Raw genomic sequence first — 16,043 nt, 5'->3', positions numbered from 1 at the left:
GCGCTACCCTTCTCCACCACGCTTACAAGATGAAACGCTCAGATCAGGTGGAGCAGAGCCTGTAACTGCGGCTGCTTGGGGAGCGACGTCCGCCACTAAGTGACTACTCCTCCACGCTTCCCTGAGGACTTGGGGCAACACAGGCTGAAGGTTTAATGCCAAGTTATGAAGGCAAGAGCAAGGACACGTGCCCAGCTGAGCACCTAGGCACCTGCTCCAAGTGCCATGGCAGACGGGCGGGCACGCGAGCCCACACTGGCAAGTGAGAAGAGCCTTTGGCCAGGGCATGTCACATTCGGTACAGAAGCAACATAGGGAATAGATGGGCACAAAAGAGACTTACAGAAACTCCTGCAAGCCTATTGTTGCAATTCCCTCACATGTGTCTGCTACAACCCTCATTACTACAGCCAAACTAATTCTGATGCAACGGAGCAAGTCACAACATTTCCATACACCGTGGGAATTTCTGCATTTTTAAAAACGCCGCGCTTGGTCATCAAATTGTGTGACCAGGGCTACAGATAAATCCTGCTTTTACGGAGTAGAGGGCAATGCTTTCCTAGCATACCCATGCTTTCACAGCCTCAGTCTGCAAACACATTAAGGAAAATTATGTGCATCTTATTTTACAAATAAAAACATGGGAGAATCAGTTTCCTTCTGAGGTCTCAGAGGTACAATCATCCAAGACAAAAGCAAAGCAGTGTTGTGACACTTTTACCTTGGAGCAATTGTACTGCTAAGGAGTAACAGTATTTTATGGCATCACAATATCCCAGTTATTCAACAAAGGTCTGATTGGAAGAGACTGCTATTATACTAACATTTCTTTTTTCATGCATCTGAATTGGTGTTCTGGGGGTTTTGGGGTTGGTTTTTTTTTTACTTGCTTAACAATGAAACTCTATGAATTTATATTTCTGACAGCAATTCCCTAGTGAAACAAAATGAGATTTTAGGTAGTTTTAAACGTCTTAAGTTACAGGTGACCAGTACTGCCCAGGGAGAAAAAAAACGAAAGGGTTCCTTCAAGTTTTAGCACACTGAAACACTTGGATGACAATGTCTGGGATTCATTCATGTTAACATGAAGACGTGTGAAATACCCCTTCAGTCTGTACAGTGGTGAAGGGTGAACTTTTAAAAGCTAAGCTGTGCAAACTAGCCAGCCTGTGTTCATTAAATGAGGGAGGTCAGTCCGGTTCTTGGTGGGACGGATCACAAAAATGGTGCTAGCTCCAGCAAAATCCCGTGTTGAAAAGCTACGGAGAAGAATGTCCTCCTTACCCACGACAGTCGTGATATGGGGAGACACCTCCTTCGCGGCTACCTGGAGCACGGCCAGAGGATGCACTTCTCCTGCGAATCAGACGCACTCTGTGCAGCACAACTGCACCAGCACACCTCCAACCTCATGTTTATTCATTAATTCACATCTATGAGCTTTAATTTGAAATGAATCTATTACAAATTAAATATTCCAGTAACTTATTTCCAAGCTAAAACTACCCCTTCCCCATTTTGGCTCTCCCCCCACTCCCCAAGCCCTTCCTCCACGCAACTACTGTAACACTCAGCCACTTTTAAAATCAACTAATATTTAAGTGGTTTTGTAAGGATGTCTTTTAGCTGCATTTCTTCATTACAACTTTTAGAAATATTCCCATTTCCAAAATGACACATTTTCTTCACCTAGATTCATAATGCAGAAGCATTTCTTGAAAAATCCTTGAAAAGACCATGTAAACATACTGCTCTAAAAATTATTCTTGTTTACTGGAATGAAGAAAGTGTCATTGACCCGATGAAACAAGATACGAGTGGAGGCATCCTTACATGACGCAAGACGTTTGAAAATACTTCATTAAGATGGTCTATCAAGTCGGGGGGGAGGGGGGAAATCCAAGTATGAAAATAACAAAACTCCAGTTTTATGGCAATAGTCCTCACTAAATAGTTGTGAAGTGCCTCCCAAGTATTTAACATGTTTAACTGGTTAGATTCATGTGTCTTGCTTTACATGTAATTCAAGAAGGCAAATCATGTTTTTAATTTAACAATGCATATTAGGTTACTTTAAGGTATGCAGAAGAGGCCTAAGGGAAGTAAGTTCTACATGACCCAACAAAAAAGCTGTGTGTTTGGCTGGAATAGCAAGCAATCAGTACAAAACTCCACCAGTGCCCATTTCTTACTTCTTGCAAAGACTCTGGTAGGAAGACAAACAAGGGATAACCAAGGGAGGTGAAAATTAGGAATTTTTAAAGCCATGCTCTTAAAGATATAACACACCGCTCTTGTTCTACAGAAAGCCTTTTGCTGTGTGCACGAGAAATATTTTCTATACGTTTAAAAATCTAGGACAAAGATGAATCATGTACTTGCGTTTACCACTAGACTCTGTTATCACCAAGAAACTCTGAAATGTTCTTCAAAGCAAGTGAACCAGAAGATGTAAAGGACCACGTTCGCTGTGTTGCCAAAATTGCAAAAGTCTTCAGGCCAGGAGCACACGAGTGCGTTGGGGGAAAGAGGATGCGGGACATGGACAAGACCGTTCCTCATTTCAAACATTCAAAACCCATGAGCCAAGCTCCCAGAATCATTAAATGGCCTTACATGACTTTAAAAGTCAAGTTTGTCGTTCTCATCTGGCTTCTGATTTTAGACACTTTAGGAATTTGTTTCCAAAAACGTCTCTCTGCACAAGCGTGAGACTTTGTTCTTTGAGTGCAAGCAGAGATGCTCGAGGCACAGAAGGACTTGAAAAGCCCAGGCTTCAAGAAAAAATGCAGAGGCTTTACCCTGATCAACGCATGCAGCTCTTAGCACTTTAAACCTCAGGCATTTACAAAGGCAGGCAGTGCAGCCAGGATGTTACAAAACGTGAGCAAATCGGAAGAAGGGGCACGGTTCGTGTCAGCTCCAAGCAAGGAATCTGCTGTTAAGCAGACAGATAGATAGTATGGGAGTGCAGGCGCAGCACAGTCTGCAGCGCCCGAGGCAGTGTAATCAGGCAGATCCTCTCTCCTTACCACTACACAACCATGCCCTTTCAGAACTGGCACATGAACCCAAGCACGACACCCCTCACCAGTACCGTATGGGGCAGGGACCCACCACCTCCTCGGGAAAGGGAGAGGGGCCAGCCCTTGCTCTGGGCAGTGCCTGGCACGAGGAGTCTGTCACCATACTGTGCCAACATCCTTTTGCTGTTGGCAACCCATGTTAGTAGCTCAGAAAGCAAGAGACTTTGCAACCTAACTAACAAGCTTCTAAAGTCTTTTGTATTTTGGATAAATCCTTTGATGATACAAAAGATTCCCTGATATTCATAGATGTTAGGGTCGGAAGGGACCTCAATAGATCATCGAGTCCGACCCCCTGCATAAGCAGGAAAGAGTGCTGGGTCTAGATGACCCCAGCTAGATACTCATCTAACCTCCTCTTGAAGACCCCCAGGGTAGGGGAGAGCACCACCTCCCTTGGGAGCCCGTTCCAGACCTTGGACACTCGAACTGTGAAGAAGTTCTTCCTAATGTCCAATCTGAATCTGCTCTCTGCTAGCTTGTGGCCATTGTTTCTTGTAACCCCCGGGGACGCCTTGGTGAGTAAATACTCACCAATTCCCTTCTGTGCCCCCGTGATGAACTTATAGGCAGCCACAAGGTCGCCTCTCAACCTTCTCTTGCGGAGGCTGAAGAGGTCGAGTTTCTCTAGTCTCTCCTCGTAGGGCTTGGTCTGTAAGCCCTTAACCATACGAGTGGCCGTTCTCTGGACCCTCTCCAGGTTATCCACATCCCTCTTGAAGTGCGGTGCCCAGAACTGCACGCAGTACTCCAACTGCGGTCTGAGCAGCGCCCGATAGAGGGGAAGCATCACCTCCTTGGACCTATTCATCATGCATCTGCTGATGCACGATAAAGTGCCATTGGCTTTTCTGATGACTTCGTCACACTGCCGACTCATGTTCATCTTGGAGTCCACTAGGACTCCGAGATCCCTTTCCACCTCTGTAACACCCAGCAGGTCATTCCCTAGGCTGTAGGTGTGCTGGACATTTTTCCTCCCTAGGTGCAATTTATTGAGCTCGGTAAGCCAGCTCCCAGGGATGGAACTTCTGATGCAAGACGGTGACCTGTAGTGCAAGAAACGACCTGCAATAACTGCACGGAGGGTCAGTCTTATAACCCTGCTATCCTCCTACATGCAACGGCCAGAAGGGACCTTCTTTTCCAAAGTGACTTCTCTGGTCCATCCAAGAAAGGCTTTCACAACTTAGGCTGCAGGCATGCTTGCGGTTACAATTAATCCGCTTTTGTACTCTAGGCGTGCTGACTTGCTGATTACAATGCTAAACATTTATAAAAATAAAATAACATCAAGAAATAATTGAAACTAGTAGTTTCCAATGAAAATGTTATTTTTGCTTGATTTTCTATATCAGCTATTGATAAAGGACTTTTAAAAGAAAAAAAAATCCCCACAGCAAACATTTGATGCATTAAAAGATTCCTTTTATAATCCTCACTCACTCGGTGCTCCTGACTTCAAAAGGCAGGATTAAATAATCCTTTACCACTCAACAGGAAGCCAAATCCCAATTCACAATATTTCATTTTATGTTTTTCATAAGAAAATTTTAAGTTCATAAAAACACTATCTTCAAACTGAGGCCATATATATTTTTCACTGCAATTAATATTTCATTTTTCAAAGTAGCGTGATCCATCAACAGTGTCCAAATGCAAAGCAAAGCTTGCTGGACGAATGGCTGCGACAGGGCACAGTGCAATAGATCACTGCAACAAAACCACTCTGCTTCAGAACATCACTATGAACAAAGCAGGAGGCTTTTTATTCTTGCAACAACAATACTGAATACTTTCCCATGCCTATATAGTCCCATGCCATGCGACAGACTAAGGGGTGACAGATCACGATCATAAGAGACACACCACTGAGTTTCATTAGGATACTGAACATCCTGGAAAGAAACAAAATTCAGGAATAGTAATGGTTATGCAGAGAACCGAAACGTCCAAGCACAGAACAGGACGATGACTCCTGTGTGCCCATCTCCGAAGAGCAATCCAGAGAAATCTGCTCTCTGCCACTTCCTAGCACAGGAGCGGGCTAGGGCACTCACAAACACCTTGCATCCTGCTCCAAAATCCTGCCAGCTCTCAGCTCCATTTACTGCTCTCTAGTAGCCGGCTCCAGGGAGCTTTCCTCAATGAGTGGCAAATGCCTCCAGTAATTTTTCTTCCCCAAATGGAAAACTGAGAAGTCACTTTGTGCACCACTGCTGAATCCACAAAGGTGACCGTGTGCCCATACACTTTTCAGCAGCTAACAAAAGATCCACACCAGTCAATTTTTTGTGAAGCCCCTCATTATCTTGTGCAAAGGCAGGTCATTAGTAGGATGCAATATCCCCGACTCACTGTAGTGAATGCCCTTCCTGCCAAGTGACCAGGTGAGCCAACACGGCTAATCAACTATTTTGACATTTGTGTTTTCCACCTGGAAATAACTAGCAGCCAATTGACAGAGGTGTATGGGCACACGGTCACCTTATCGCACAAGCCAACAAGAGGTGCCAAGTCTGAAGTGATCGCTACACACCTATTTGTAGCTTCAGCACAGCCAGGCTATCGGGAGACTGACTTTCACCTTGTAAACAATGGGGCAGAAGGCCATGACAGCCCCACAACAACCCCCTGGGCCTTCAGCTCCTTGAGGTGGGACAGATAGATAGATGACAAAGGTGGAAGTCAGTCCCCCAATATCCTGGTTGCGCCGAAGCTACAAATAGGTGTGTAGTGATCACTTCAGGCTTAGCACCTCTGTGTTGGCTTGTGGGATAAGATGGGCAATTGGCTGCTAGTTATTTCCAGGTGGAAAACACAAATGTCAACACAGTGGGCTAGCTGTGATGGTTCAAGCTGGGACAGAGAATGTGTGTGCATAACCCTTAGTTCTATGACCAACAGGCCCCTGAGCCGAGCCGGGTCCTCACTTCCATCCAGTGTTGTGTATACTCCTGAATGGGAACTGGGGACTTGCAGCACCATGGGTTGTGGGAGTCAGTCTGCCAAGTGGCTGAGGGCGCTAGCACCAGAGAGGGAAAGCATTCTGCACTGGCCAGGCCTTTTAGCACAGGGCTGCCTGCCCGTCGGGAGAGCCCACAGCAGCCCAATGCATTCTGCACCAACACCCGACACGATGCTACCATATAGTTCCACTAAAGGGGCCAGGACAGCGCAGGGACGGTGAAACTTCAAGCTGGGAGGCTTCCGAGCTGACTTAGCGATGGAGCAGTACAAACTGCAGAACGAGTGCTTCATGCTGCCTGAAAGGTCTAGAAATATTTGTCTGACATTCAGAATATTCTGAAGGTTGGTCTTTGCAATCAAATACTCACTAAGTTGTCATTTAAAGTAAATAAATATGGACCTAGATATTCAGTGCATTGTTAAAAAATGGTCACTCAGGAGCTACCTGAAGCCAGTTGATCACATAGTGCACAACACACACTGTCACCGGTCTTATAGCTCTCGACATCTGTCCCACTGTCACGGGCGTGCCCTCTCTCAGACCAGAGGACCCAAGTCTCAGACCACCTGAACACCTAGTACAGACCTCCACACTGGTTCTGTTCTGGAACTGGAGCTCTGCCCACAGCAGTTTATCTGAAGTATTTTAATGCATTATTTTGGAGCAGCCCAAAAATCCAGAGGCCAAGAGACAACATCAGGTGCCGTGGACCTGAAACGGATCGCTGGAGACGAGCTCCAAAATAAGCCGCTGTTCTGCAGTGTGGTCAGAATGGGAAGCTATGGTGCTGGATCAGACTACCTGGTCTTCAAGTCTTGAGTCGCCCTTCCAAAAGGGCAGGCACTACCTGATACTTCAGAAGGAAAAATAAGTCTAACACTACGCAGCACCTTGCTGAACTCGCAACACAAAAGCAACTGTGCTCTGAGCTCCAGTCTCTGCTACACAGCTTCCTACTAGTGTCTCCCAAATATGCATAACAAGGGTGACACATGAAAGTCACTGTGTTATTTGGACCACCACATATCAGGTTACACACAAGAATAATCTCAAAACCTGTCCACGTAGAAAAGGGACACGAACACTACAATTTTCAAAGAATTTAGGGTTTCTCTATAAAACCAACCTCCACCCCCAGAAGATTAAGGAAAGCCAAGTCACTCAAGCAGAACACACGTGATTTTTTCTTTTGACTGCCTATCTGAACAAGCAGCCCTGTTAATGCAGTTAAAGGAAAACCACTAGTATTATGAATGACTACAGTTTTCACAGCCATGAGTAATGCAAGATGCAGGCTTGCCGGCTTTGCCTCGAAGCAAAAATTGTCAAACCACTCTCCCATTGCTATGCACAGAGGGCACTTCAACTGGCGATTCCACCTTCTCAGTTATTCAGGAAAACATATTCCCCAAACGTGAGTTGTGTACACATCAGAACGAAGACTTCAAGAACACCGCAGCTGCATACAATAGGTGCGTGCAAGCACAAACACACAGCTGAGCAAAGTGCTTGGTCTCACCTTAACTCATACAAGTTAAGCATCACCATAAGCAACTCCATTATGTCCAAGTGTTGCAGAGGCCTCAGAGTGAGTTACATACACCACACAAATTAGAGCACCTAGGTACACAATAGGGCACCATAAGGTTGGTCGTCACTTTAATTTATGCTGCCTATTCTGTTTTCAGCTACCAGCACCTTATTCTCACCATGCTCTGGTGGCCATTTCTCTCACTGACTTAAAGCAGTTCTTCCAATTCCTCTTTTTTTAAATCAATGATTAAGAGTGAATGGCGCCAGCTCCCTTCCTGTTAAAAGGATCCTAAGTGTCCAGGTCCACAGTAGAAGGCTACCCAAGCAGTAATATTGCAAGACTACAAAGGAAAGCCTCTAGGAAACATGCTAGGTTCAGGTAGGATTCAGAAAAGAAAGAAATTAGATTACATGGCAACTTTTAGGCAAAGAGAGTACCTATTAGGCTTCTAGTATTGCTTTGAACACATCTTCTTGAAAATGATACAGAACCAAGGAGAGAAGAACCAGCATGTTTTTCTTTTTATCAAGCTGTATAAGTGTTTGTATTACTACGGTAAGAGACAGTAACTTCTGCATCACTTTTCTCCAAATGGCCCTTGCTTCATTCTGAATACATGGTTAAAATCCTTCTTTTGGGAAAGAAGGGTTAAAACGCGGTTGTAATCATAGAATATTGTACACTTAAGGACTCCAATGACAGTTGCTTGCATTCCAAGCTTCTTCCAGCAGCTATCAGTGTCTGGAGTCCTTGGAACAGATGTTTTGCATGCAAGTCACTACCGTGTGATTCCAGCTGCACATTTTTAAAGTCGAGGGCTATATTTTTTTCACAATGATGATTCCTTAAAGATTCCAGATTAAGACCCCTCATCTATTTTTAGTAGTAACAGAGTATTTTTGCTAAGCTACAGATCCATTTTACTATATTTGCTAGCACAGAGGTGTTGAATTTAACTGATTCTGAAAAGGAAAAAAAAAAGTGGTTTATTCCTGCCGTGTCTGTTTTAAGATAAACACCACCAACCCTTCAAATCCCTCAAGCGCTGTCAAATGTTTACTTTTCCTGCTGATAAAGACTTGGCAAGGCAGTAAGGTCAGCTCGCAATACCTTCCAGTTGGGCCCCAGAGGTCCTCTCTTGGTCTTGACTGACTGGAATAATGCTGGGTCCTCATCAGCTTTGTAATCCTGCAAAGCAAAATAAAAGAAAGAAAGAGACAGTTAGAAAAAGAGCTGAGCTGCATCACCCAGCACTGCAAAGCATCACTTGCAAACCACCAGCCTCGGGTCTCGGGCAGCACCAGAGCCAGGTTCTGCCCTGCCTTCGGTACCCCACGCAGACTGCTCCGACCTCGCCTGCGCAAAGTGGTGCTTGCTGCTCTTCCCGATTCGCATTACAATTATACTCAGAGGCCTTTTCTGGACCACAGTCCTCTTGGTAAATCACTGTGCAAGGGCAAGCAGATACATTCCCTGGCTCAAAGATCTTACAAAAACTAAGAGGACCTGCAAAATACAAAATGTGAGGCGGTGAACAAATGCAAATTGTATACAAACGTTGTTTTGTGCTGCACACAAACGCCGATTTTCCCCAATGACCCCTCAATCTAGCCATCAGACACTGGCATCTTCTTGTAGATGTGGCAAGAGCAGATATACTTGTGACAGGCAAGGAGGAGGACATTTCCAGACAGGCCATGTGCTTTAAGCATTCCCTTTAAAAATGGAAGGGGTGGTATTTCTTACCAGATCACTCAACACAGAGCAGCATCCAGGTTCAAGAATAAAATTAGAAAGTAACTAAAGGTCATGACTGCTGCAAGATAAAAGTGTACTGTAAGCATTTCTAGAGCCCTCCTCACTGTAGGCTCTGATTAAAACGATTAGGAGGTTGGGACTAATGGGTGGGGAGAATAAGGAAATGAAGCCATGAGCAGAATGCCCAGCAAGGGAAAATGAAGAATACTGCGCTGAAGCAAATGTCTGGAGAGCCCCAGTGTGAAGAGACCCCACGCTATGTGAGCACTCCTGCGGAGCTGGGCAGCATCTCAGATGCCAGATGAAAGTGACTGGAGAGACGCTGATAGAACGAAGAAAGGAAAAAAAACCCACAAACTTTAGACGTAACTAGGACAGGGTAACGAGAGAAGCACAAGACTCCATAAGGTCCATTACGAACTTGTCATGGAGATGCAATTTATCTTAAACATTTCGATGTGAACAGTGGTAAACACCACAGACAATGCAAAGACAGAGCCACGGGAAGTAACTCCGGAAATCTAAGTGACATTGCTTCTCTCGCGTAACAGAAGATGGGGAGAGGCTAGGACTGCCGCCTCACCAGGATGGGATCTGTGGCGAGCAGGGGAGAAGAGAACTAGGACAGGAAGGCGGTGGCAACGCCCTACTCCTGCATTAAAGGTTGTCACGAGGACTAATGTGTGCAGATGGTTTCAGAAATGAAGTGAAATTAAACCATTGCCTTGCTAGCTAGTGAAAGTCTGTCAGCCACCATTTTTTTCTTGAATAATAGCAATCAAAATATAACTCCAACTAAGGGAATCTTCCACTTACTTCACCCCATTTCTTTACACGCTGAAACTAAGAACATGGGAACTATGACATTGTAGTGAAGATTACTGTGTTAACAAGCAGAAAAATGGGATAAACTGAAAGCAGGGACAAGCTGATTTGTATTCACAAATATCTTCAATAGCGATTATAAAATGAAATAGGAGGAAAGACCACTCTAATATTTTTGCTGCACATTTAAGCTTCTAAATGAAGCCTGATCTCATCACAGTTTGGTTCTATACTAACTTATTCCACAAATAAAAAGTTAGCAACACTACCTGCAGCCCTCACACGGGACAAGAATTATCATCAAGTACCACATACCCCGGGAGCAGGGTTACAACCTAGGACGGTCACATCTCAGCACTCTTTGACAGAGCTGCACGGCACGGTCTATACCGTACAAGATGCATTTGAATGCTTTGGAGCAGATGAGTGACTTGCATGATGTCACCAACCCAGGCATTTCCAATGGAAAGGAAAGATGCGCTGTTCCTACAGCAGGACATCCTCAGAGCTAAGCAGCTGTTGCTTCTCTTACCCCTGCCGCAGCAAGTACCCAAAACAAAGGTCTGAAGATTACAGATAGGCGCTACCAAGAAAATGAATCAATCACCAGCTGACTGGGCCACAACAGGGGCTGGCAACCTCCACATCCAGCCTGCCAAGGGATTGCATGCCGCTGGTGGAGCTGGGACATCGAGGGCAACTGCACAGGTGGAAGCAGCGCCATAGCATTCCTCTGCCTCCGAGAAGCCGCTCTGTAGGGCCACCTGCAGCTGCCCCAGCCCTTCCTGCTCTCTCATGTCACCTCGTTGCAGCTCTTGCTTTCCCCCCCTCCCAACCCCCACATCACCAGAGACTAATTTGGTAGCAAGGGTTAAAAGGCAGTAGCCTGACAGCAGCCCCAAGCATGGAGTAAGGAGGGCTGGGGCAGCAGACTGCTCGGAGTGGTGGCAGTGGCTGGGTCCCAAGCAGCAGCCCACCTTCAGACCCAGCTGCCTTATTCCAGCCCACCAGGCTTTAAAGGTTGCTGATCCCCCACCTAAATGGCTCTCAGCAGCAGACTTTAACACTGTAGCTGCTGATCCATGAACGCTTGGTCTTGCTTGGTGTACACAACCACTGCTCTTCTCCCAAACCTTCAGCCATGAAGGGCGAGGCTCAGATGGCTTTACCCGGGAAGGAAACTAGGACAACTTGAAGTCATGACTCCCGCTGCTTTAGAAGCCAGAAGGGGAAGAGGAGGGAGTTCCTTTAGTGCAATTTAGCACTACAGCAACAGATGCACACACAACTGCTACCTGCCTGAAAAATGGAAGTTTAATCCACTTGAAAACCCTGCAAGTAAATAACATGCCACTTTTCAAAGATGCTGCATAAACAGCGGCAGTGTCGGCATCCTTTGTCTTTGCTAGTTGAGTCAACCTCTGCATTTGCTCAAGGTCAGTATATATATAACTAGAGCAAAACCCAATTTTAGCAACTATCCAAAGGACAGCCCCCTTTTGCTTATCATCAGGTCAACACTATTAAGAGAACTCTTTAAAAGACCTAAAAGTGCAGTTGCTTACCGAAGGCAGAGCTTAGGACAGGATTTATCCTCAGTTTATGCTGGTTACAGACCAGTATGCCAACACTTCCAAAATGCAAACTGCTCTCAATGATACCATTCATAACCCTGATTTTCGGTTTCAGAACCGAAGCAAGATTACTCGTAATAGAAATGTGACAGCTGACTCCAGACTACCTGAGGTTTTTCTCATTGTATAGTTAGTAAGATCCCACCAGGCTGCTTTAACATTGCAAAAATGTGTTTTTAAAAGCTTCTAATAAAAATGGTTTTGTGATTTTTTTTTTTTAAATATTGCAGTAAAAACACACTGAGATTTAAGAAAACTAAATGGAGATTAACTGAAACAGTAGGAAGAGGTCTACAGTTCAGACAAATTTAGATGAAATGACAGAAAGGTCCAACAGTCGGCTCAGGAAGGCTTGGGGAGGTCATTAAGTGAGACTAGAACTGATGACAGGGATTTGGGATGATCTAACAGGTATCTCTTGCAGCAGGGCTGACTGGCACACCGTCTCCAACAAACTTTTATCCATGGAAACTCAGCTATTGCTCAAGTGCAGTACGAACAAGAATTCTCACTCCTGGCATGGCATCGCACAGGATGCATTAACAAAACAGGAGAAACTGCTTCAACGCTGTTGTGGGTTAGTCATATACTTACTGCATGAATAAGCATTGACTGAGAAAACTGAACACCTCCCTACATGCAGGCATTCAATATGTATTTTAAGAACTGCTTAGAAGTACTATTTTCTCCAGAGGCCTGGATAGTTCAAAAGCAATCTCTCTGATCAATAGATGCTTTATAACCTTCCTAGAAGAGTAGTTTCCGCTCTATTTTTCTCCCCTGAACTGAAGTGATATATAAAAAAAAGTTTGAAGAATAAAGGACCCAAAAAAATTAAAGCCAGACAATTGCACAAAAGAGCTCCCACTGGTGATAACTTCAGTTAGTACTTTACCTGCCAACTGGGACAAGTTAAAGAAAAAGCATAAAGAGCTGCATGTCTGCATCCAAAGTCAGAGCCAGTTAGACACCCGCCCAGGCATTTAACCCAGGGACTGAATTTTAACCCTGCATCTGGAAACGGTTTAATATCGGCTTTTTAAAATTCATTTACATACCTGACAACTGTAACAGAACAGAACTCTGAAGGTTTCTGCATGTACCCCCTTTTTATAGGCACATCACAATGAGCAAATATATTCCTCACCTATGACAGTTTCAGCATACTGTATACAACCTTAGCTCCCAATTACAGCTGCAAATGAGCAATAGCATGAAATAAGACAGCCTGCTGGCGTTGTTAGTATTCGTCTCCTTTAGGATCCCACAGGGAAAGGGAGAATCTAATGCAGAGAAGCCCTTGGCTCATGGTTTATTGTGCTTGCCACCAGCTGTAGACTTCTCATCTCATTAGTTATTTTCAAATACTGTGGGTGAAGACAGCTGCAACCTACTTGAATCCTCAGCTCCTGGGTATTCTGAAGGCTGAATTTGGCATGCACTTTCTGCAATGCTTGGAAAAAACAAAAATCAGATTCTTTTCCCACAAAAAATCTCTTTAGAAGTGAGCTTAAGACCTGTTAACAGTAAAAAGAAGCATTCTTAATTCTTCAAATTGGGGTGTGTGGATTAAGTTTTAAATTTCTATCCAGCATGGCTATATTTTAATTCCTTGTGCAGCATACTAAGAAGCATGGCATAGAAAAGGGAAAGCTTAAGGACTGAAAGCAATTTATCCAAGACTTACTTTAGACTAAATTTCTATTAATGCAAGAACATGGGGACACTAGCTCTAGTAATAATACATACTAAAAGACTCTTTAAAACCAGTGTTTTCTACTCAGTAAATAGCAACCATTCTAAAAAACCCTAGAAACATGCAATAAATAAGGATGAACAAATTCTAGGTCTTAAAAAAAAAAAAACACCCCACACACTGATTTCATTTAGAAATAATCTAGAATTTCTTAGGATTATGACTACCTGATCTGCCATGGAGCTGGAGCCTAGCGTTTTGAGGGGACAGTGGGATAGGCCACTTACTTCCAGCGCATACAAATACCAGCACCAGATTCCCCAGCTGCACTGTCAGCTGCTCCAAGGATGTTGCTAATCCACCACCCTGGCAGGAAGAACAGCCCATTTCATCAGTAGACTTCGTAGCCAGAATGTCTTGATATCTCTTCCCAGGAAGTACTGAGAGGTTAAAAACAAGTCAAGGGCATTTTAGAGAGCTTAATCCTATGCCCCGGAGAAACCTGTAGGAAACAGAATTAGTGTTTGCTGACTGCTCCAAGTCAGAGAAGGCCGGAGCCAAGAGGCGGCAGGAGCCCAAGCACGGATGACACCAAATATCGAGAGTCCGAGGCAGAAGGTCTCACTACATACTCCTTCCAGAGCTCTTTTGAAGCTCCCACAGACCTGGGGATAGTTGCAGTGCAGTAACACTTAAAAGGTTTCCTTTCAGGGGTTGGTGTCCAATGTGCCAGCAAGCATACAAACACTTAACAACAGTCCCAGTCCCAGTCCCAGCAAGTTTACAGTCTACAACATAACAGGTGCCCAAACCTAGCAGATGCAAGTATGGTATCAGGCTGCGTTGCCACCTGCCTAACACAATGGTCCAGGCCAGGTACACTAAACGTAGGAAAAGCAGGTATGACGACCACTTCAAGATCAGTCTATCAACATAACTGTGCTAGATTAGGGCCAAATTATTGGGAGACTTGTGAGGTTTAAGAAATAAACCCAATGCAGACAGGCACTTGAGCCCTCTTGACCATGCTCTAGGTAGGAGGCGAACATTAAGGAAGCTCACTGGGCAAGGCAGGCTGGCAGAAGGAGCTCCAGGTGAACCAACCCGACAAAGTTAGGGGGAAATCACGGGTACTGGATCAGGGGAGGGGGGCGGCAGGAATGTTTGGGAATGGGTGCAAATGAAGTATAAGCAATATGCAAAACACAGGTTTTCTGCATATCTGCCAAGAGCAGATCCAGCAGTAAGACCCTTACCTGGGCCGCGCGATCTCACTGATGGAGCTTTCTGCAGTTACCATTTAACGAAAGACAGCAAATGCAACAACATTAATTAGCAACGAGGGCTGCGAGTCCTGTCTACACTACTAAAGCCACGCACAGGTACCACTTGGCGGCGGAACTTCCACACTTGGCTTCTGGCAACACAACCAGCACCTTCGACAGGTCTACTTCCACCAGCACCTCTGCTATTACACACTTGTCCGCACACCTTTATCACTGCACCGGCACAGCTGCCCTTTCTTCTACCAAGCTGAGACAGCAGTGATGGCCTTTGCACTTCCCCGTCCTAGATGGGATTTTTTATCATCCAACCTCGGGCATTAAGGATTTTAAAGAAGCAAGAAGACTAGAACATTACAGGCAGCCACAGAGGTATGGTTTTTTCAAAGAGAAAGTTCAATCCTGATGAGCAAAATAAAAATTGCTATTGCGTGCAAAGATTTTGAGTTGAAAAAAGTTGTATAAAACTATACATTTATTGTTTAAAAATCCAGACAGCTTAAGTCAGGACTAAGCACCTTTTCCATCTGAATTCAGAAAAAAAAAAAAATTTCTCAAAAGCTGCATTCAGGCTAAATTAGTCTAAAATTTGGAAATCAAGTTCTGCCCCTTAAAGAGAGACATTTACGCTAGTGCATTTAATACCAAGCTGCTCACCTTGAGAATAAAAGTTATAGGAGAGGAGATGGGTGGAGGACAAAAGCCATGAGGTATCAACCAACTAACAGTATAATTGTGTTTATAAGGTAAAGGTTTACATTCCTCATCCAGTGACAGCATCAGGTGGTCTAACAAATTATATTTATCAATTCAATCTGTAGTAATACCGAGCAGCAGAATATAATTATATAAATACAATTCCTGGACAGCTGTATCTCCACTCCAGATAGTCTTCGTACTGCAATTTCCCCCCTCATTAGCAGAAAGCCTGCACTGGAAGACTCACGAAAACAGCACTGGCTTTCTTCGGTCTCCTCTGGCATGCAGATGTGTTCCTGTGCCGTAGCCTAGTCGGAATGCGTTATCAATAGAAGGCATCACACACAGATATGCTCCATCTGAAAGCAGGTGTCATGTTTTGTCCAGTTCTTCAGCCCCAATTTCTGTGCTGATGAGGTTCAGACCATTCTCCCATTAGATGCATCATCCCCCTTTTCCCTAAATAACCTCGTCTGCTAGGTGAACAAGCAACACGAAGGCAAAGGGCACAGGCATGTGCAAGCTACTACACTCAGAAGGAAGAATTTGGA

The 16,043-nt window shown here is 44.6% G+C and overlaps 1 protein-coding gene across 2 annotated transcripts in view; it reads right to left on the bottom strand.

The window, feature by feature from the left end:
* Positions 1 to 16,043, bottom strand: part of PITPNB (phosphatidylinositol transfer protein beta) — a 51,353-nt gene that overhangs the window by 12,198 nt on the left and 23,112 nt on the right. For both annotated transcript variants that reach the window (XM_006270334.4, XM_006270333.4), the window contains exon 8: positions 8,708 to 8,785. In XM_006270334.4, coding sequence (XP_006270396.1) covers positions 8,708 to 8,785 — 78 coding nt within the window. The remainder of the gene's footprint in view (positions 1 to 8,707; positions 8,786 to 16,043) is intronic.

This window comes from Alligator mississippiensis, chromosome 10 (genome assembly GCF_030867095.1).
Source record: "Alligator mississippiensis isolate rAllMis1 chromosome 10, rAllMis1, whole genome shotgun sequence".
NCBI lineage: Eukaryota > Metazoa > Chordata > Crocodylia > Alligatoridae > Alligator > Alligator mississippiensis.
The sequence above is the reverse complement of the archived record's forward strand: the minus strand, read 5'-3'. Positions and strand labels throughout refer to the sequence as shown.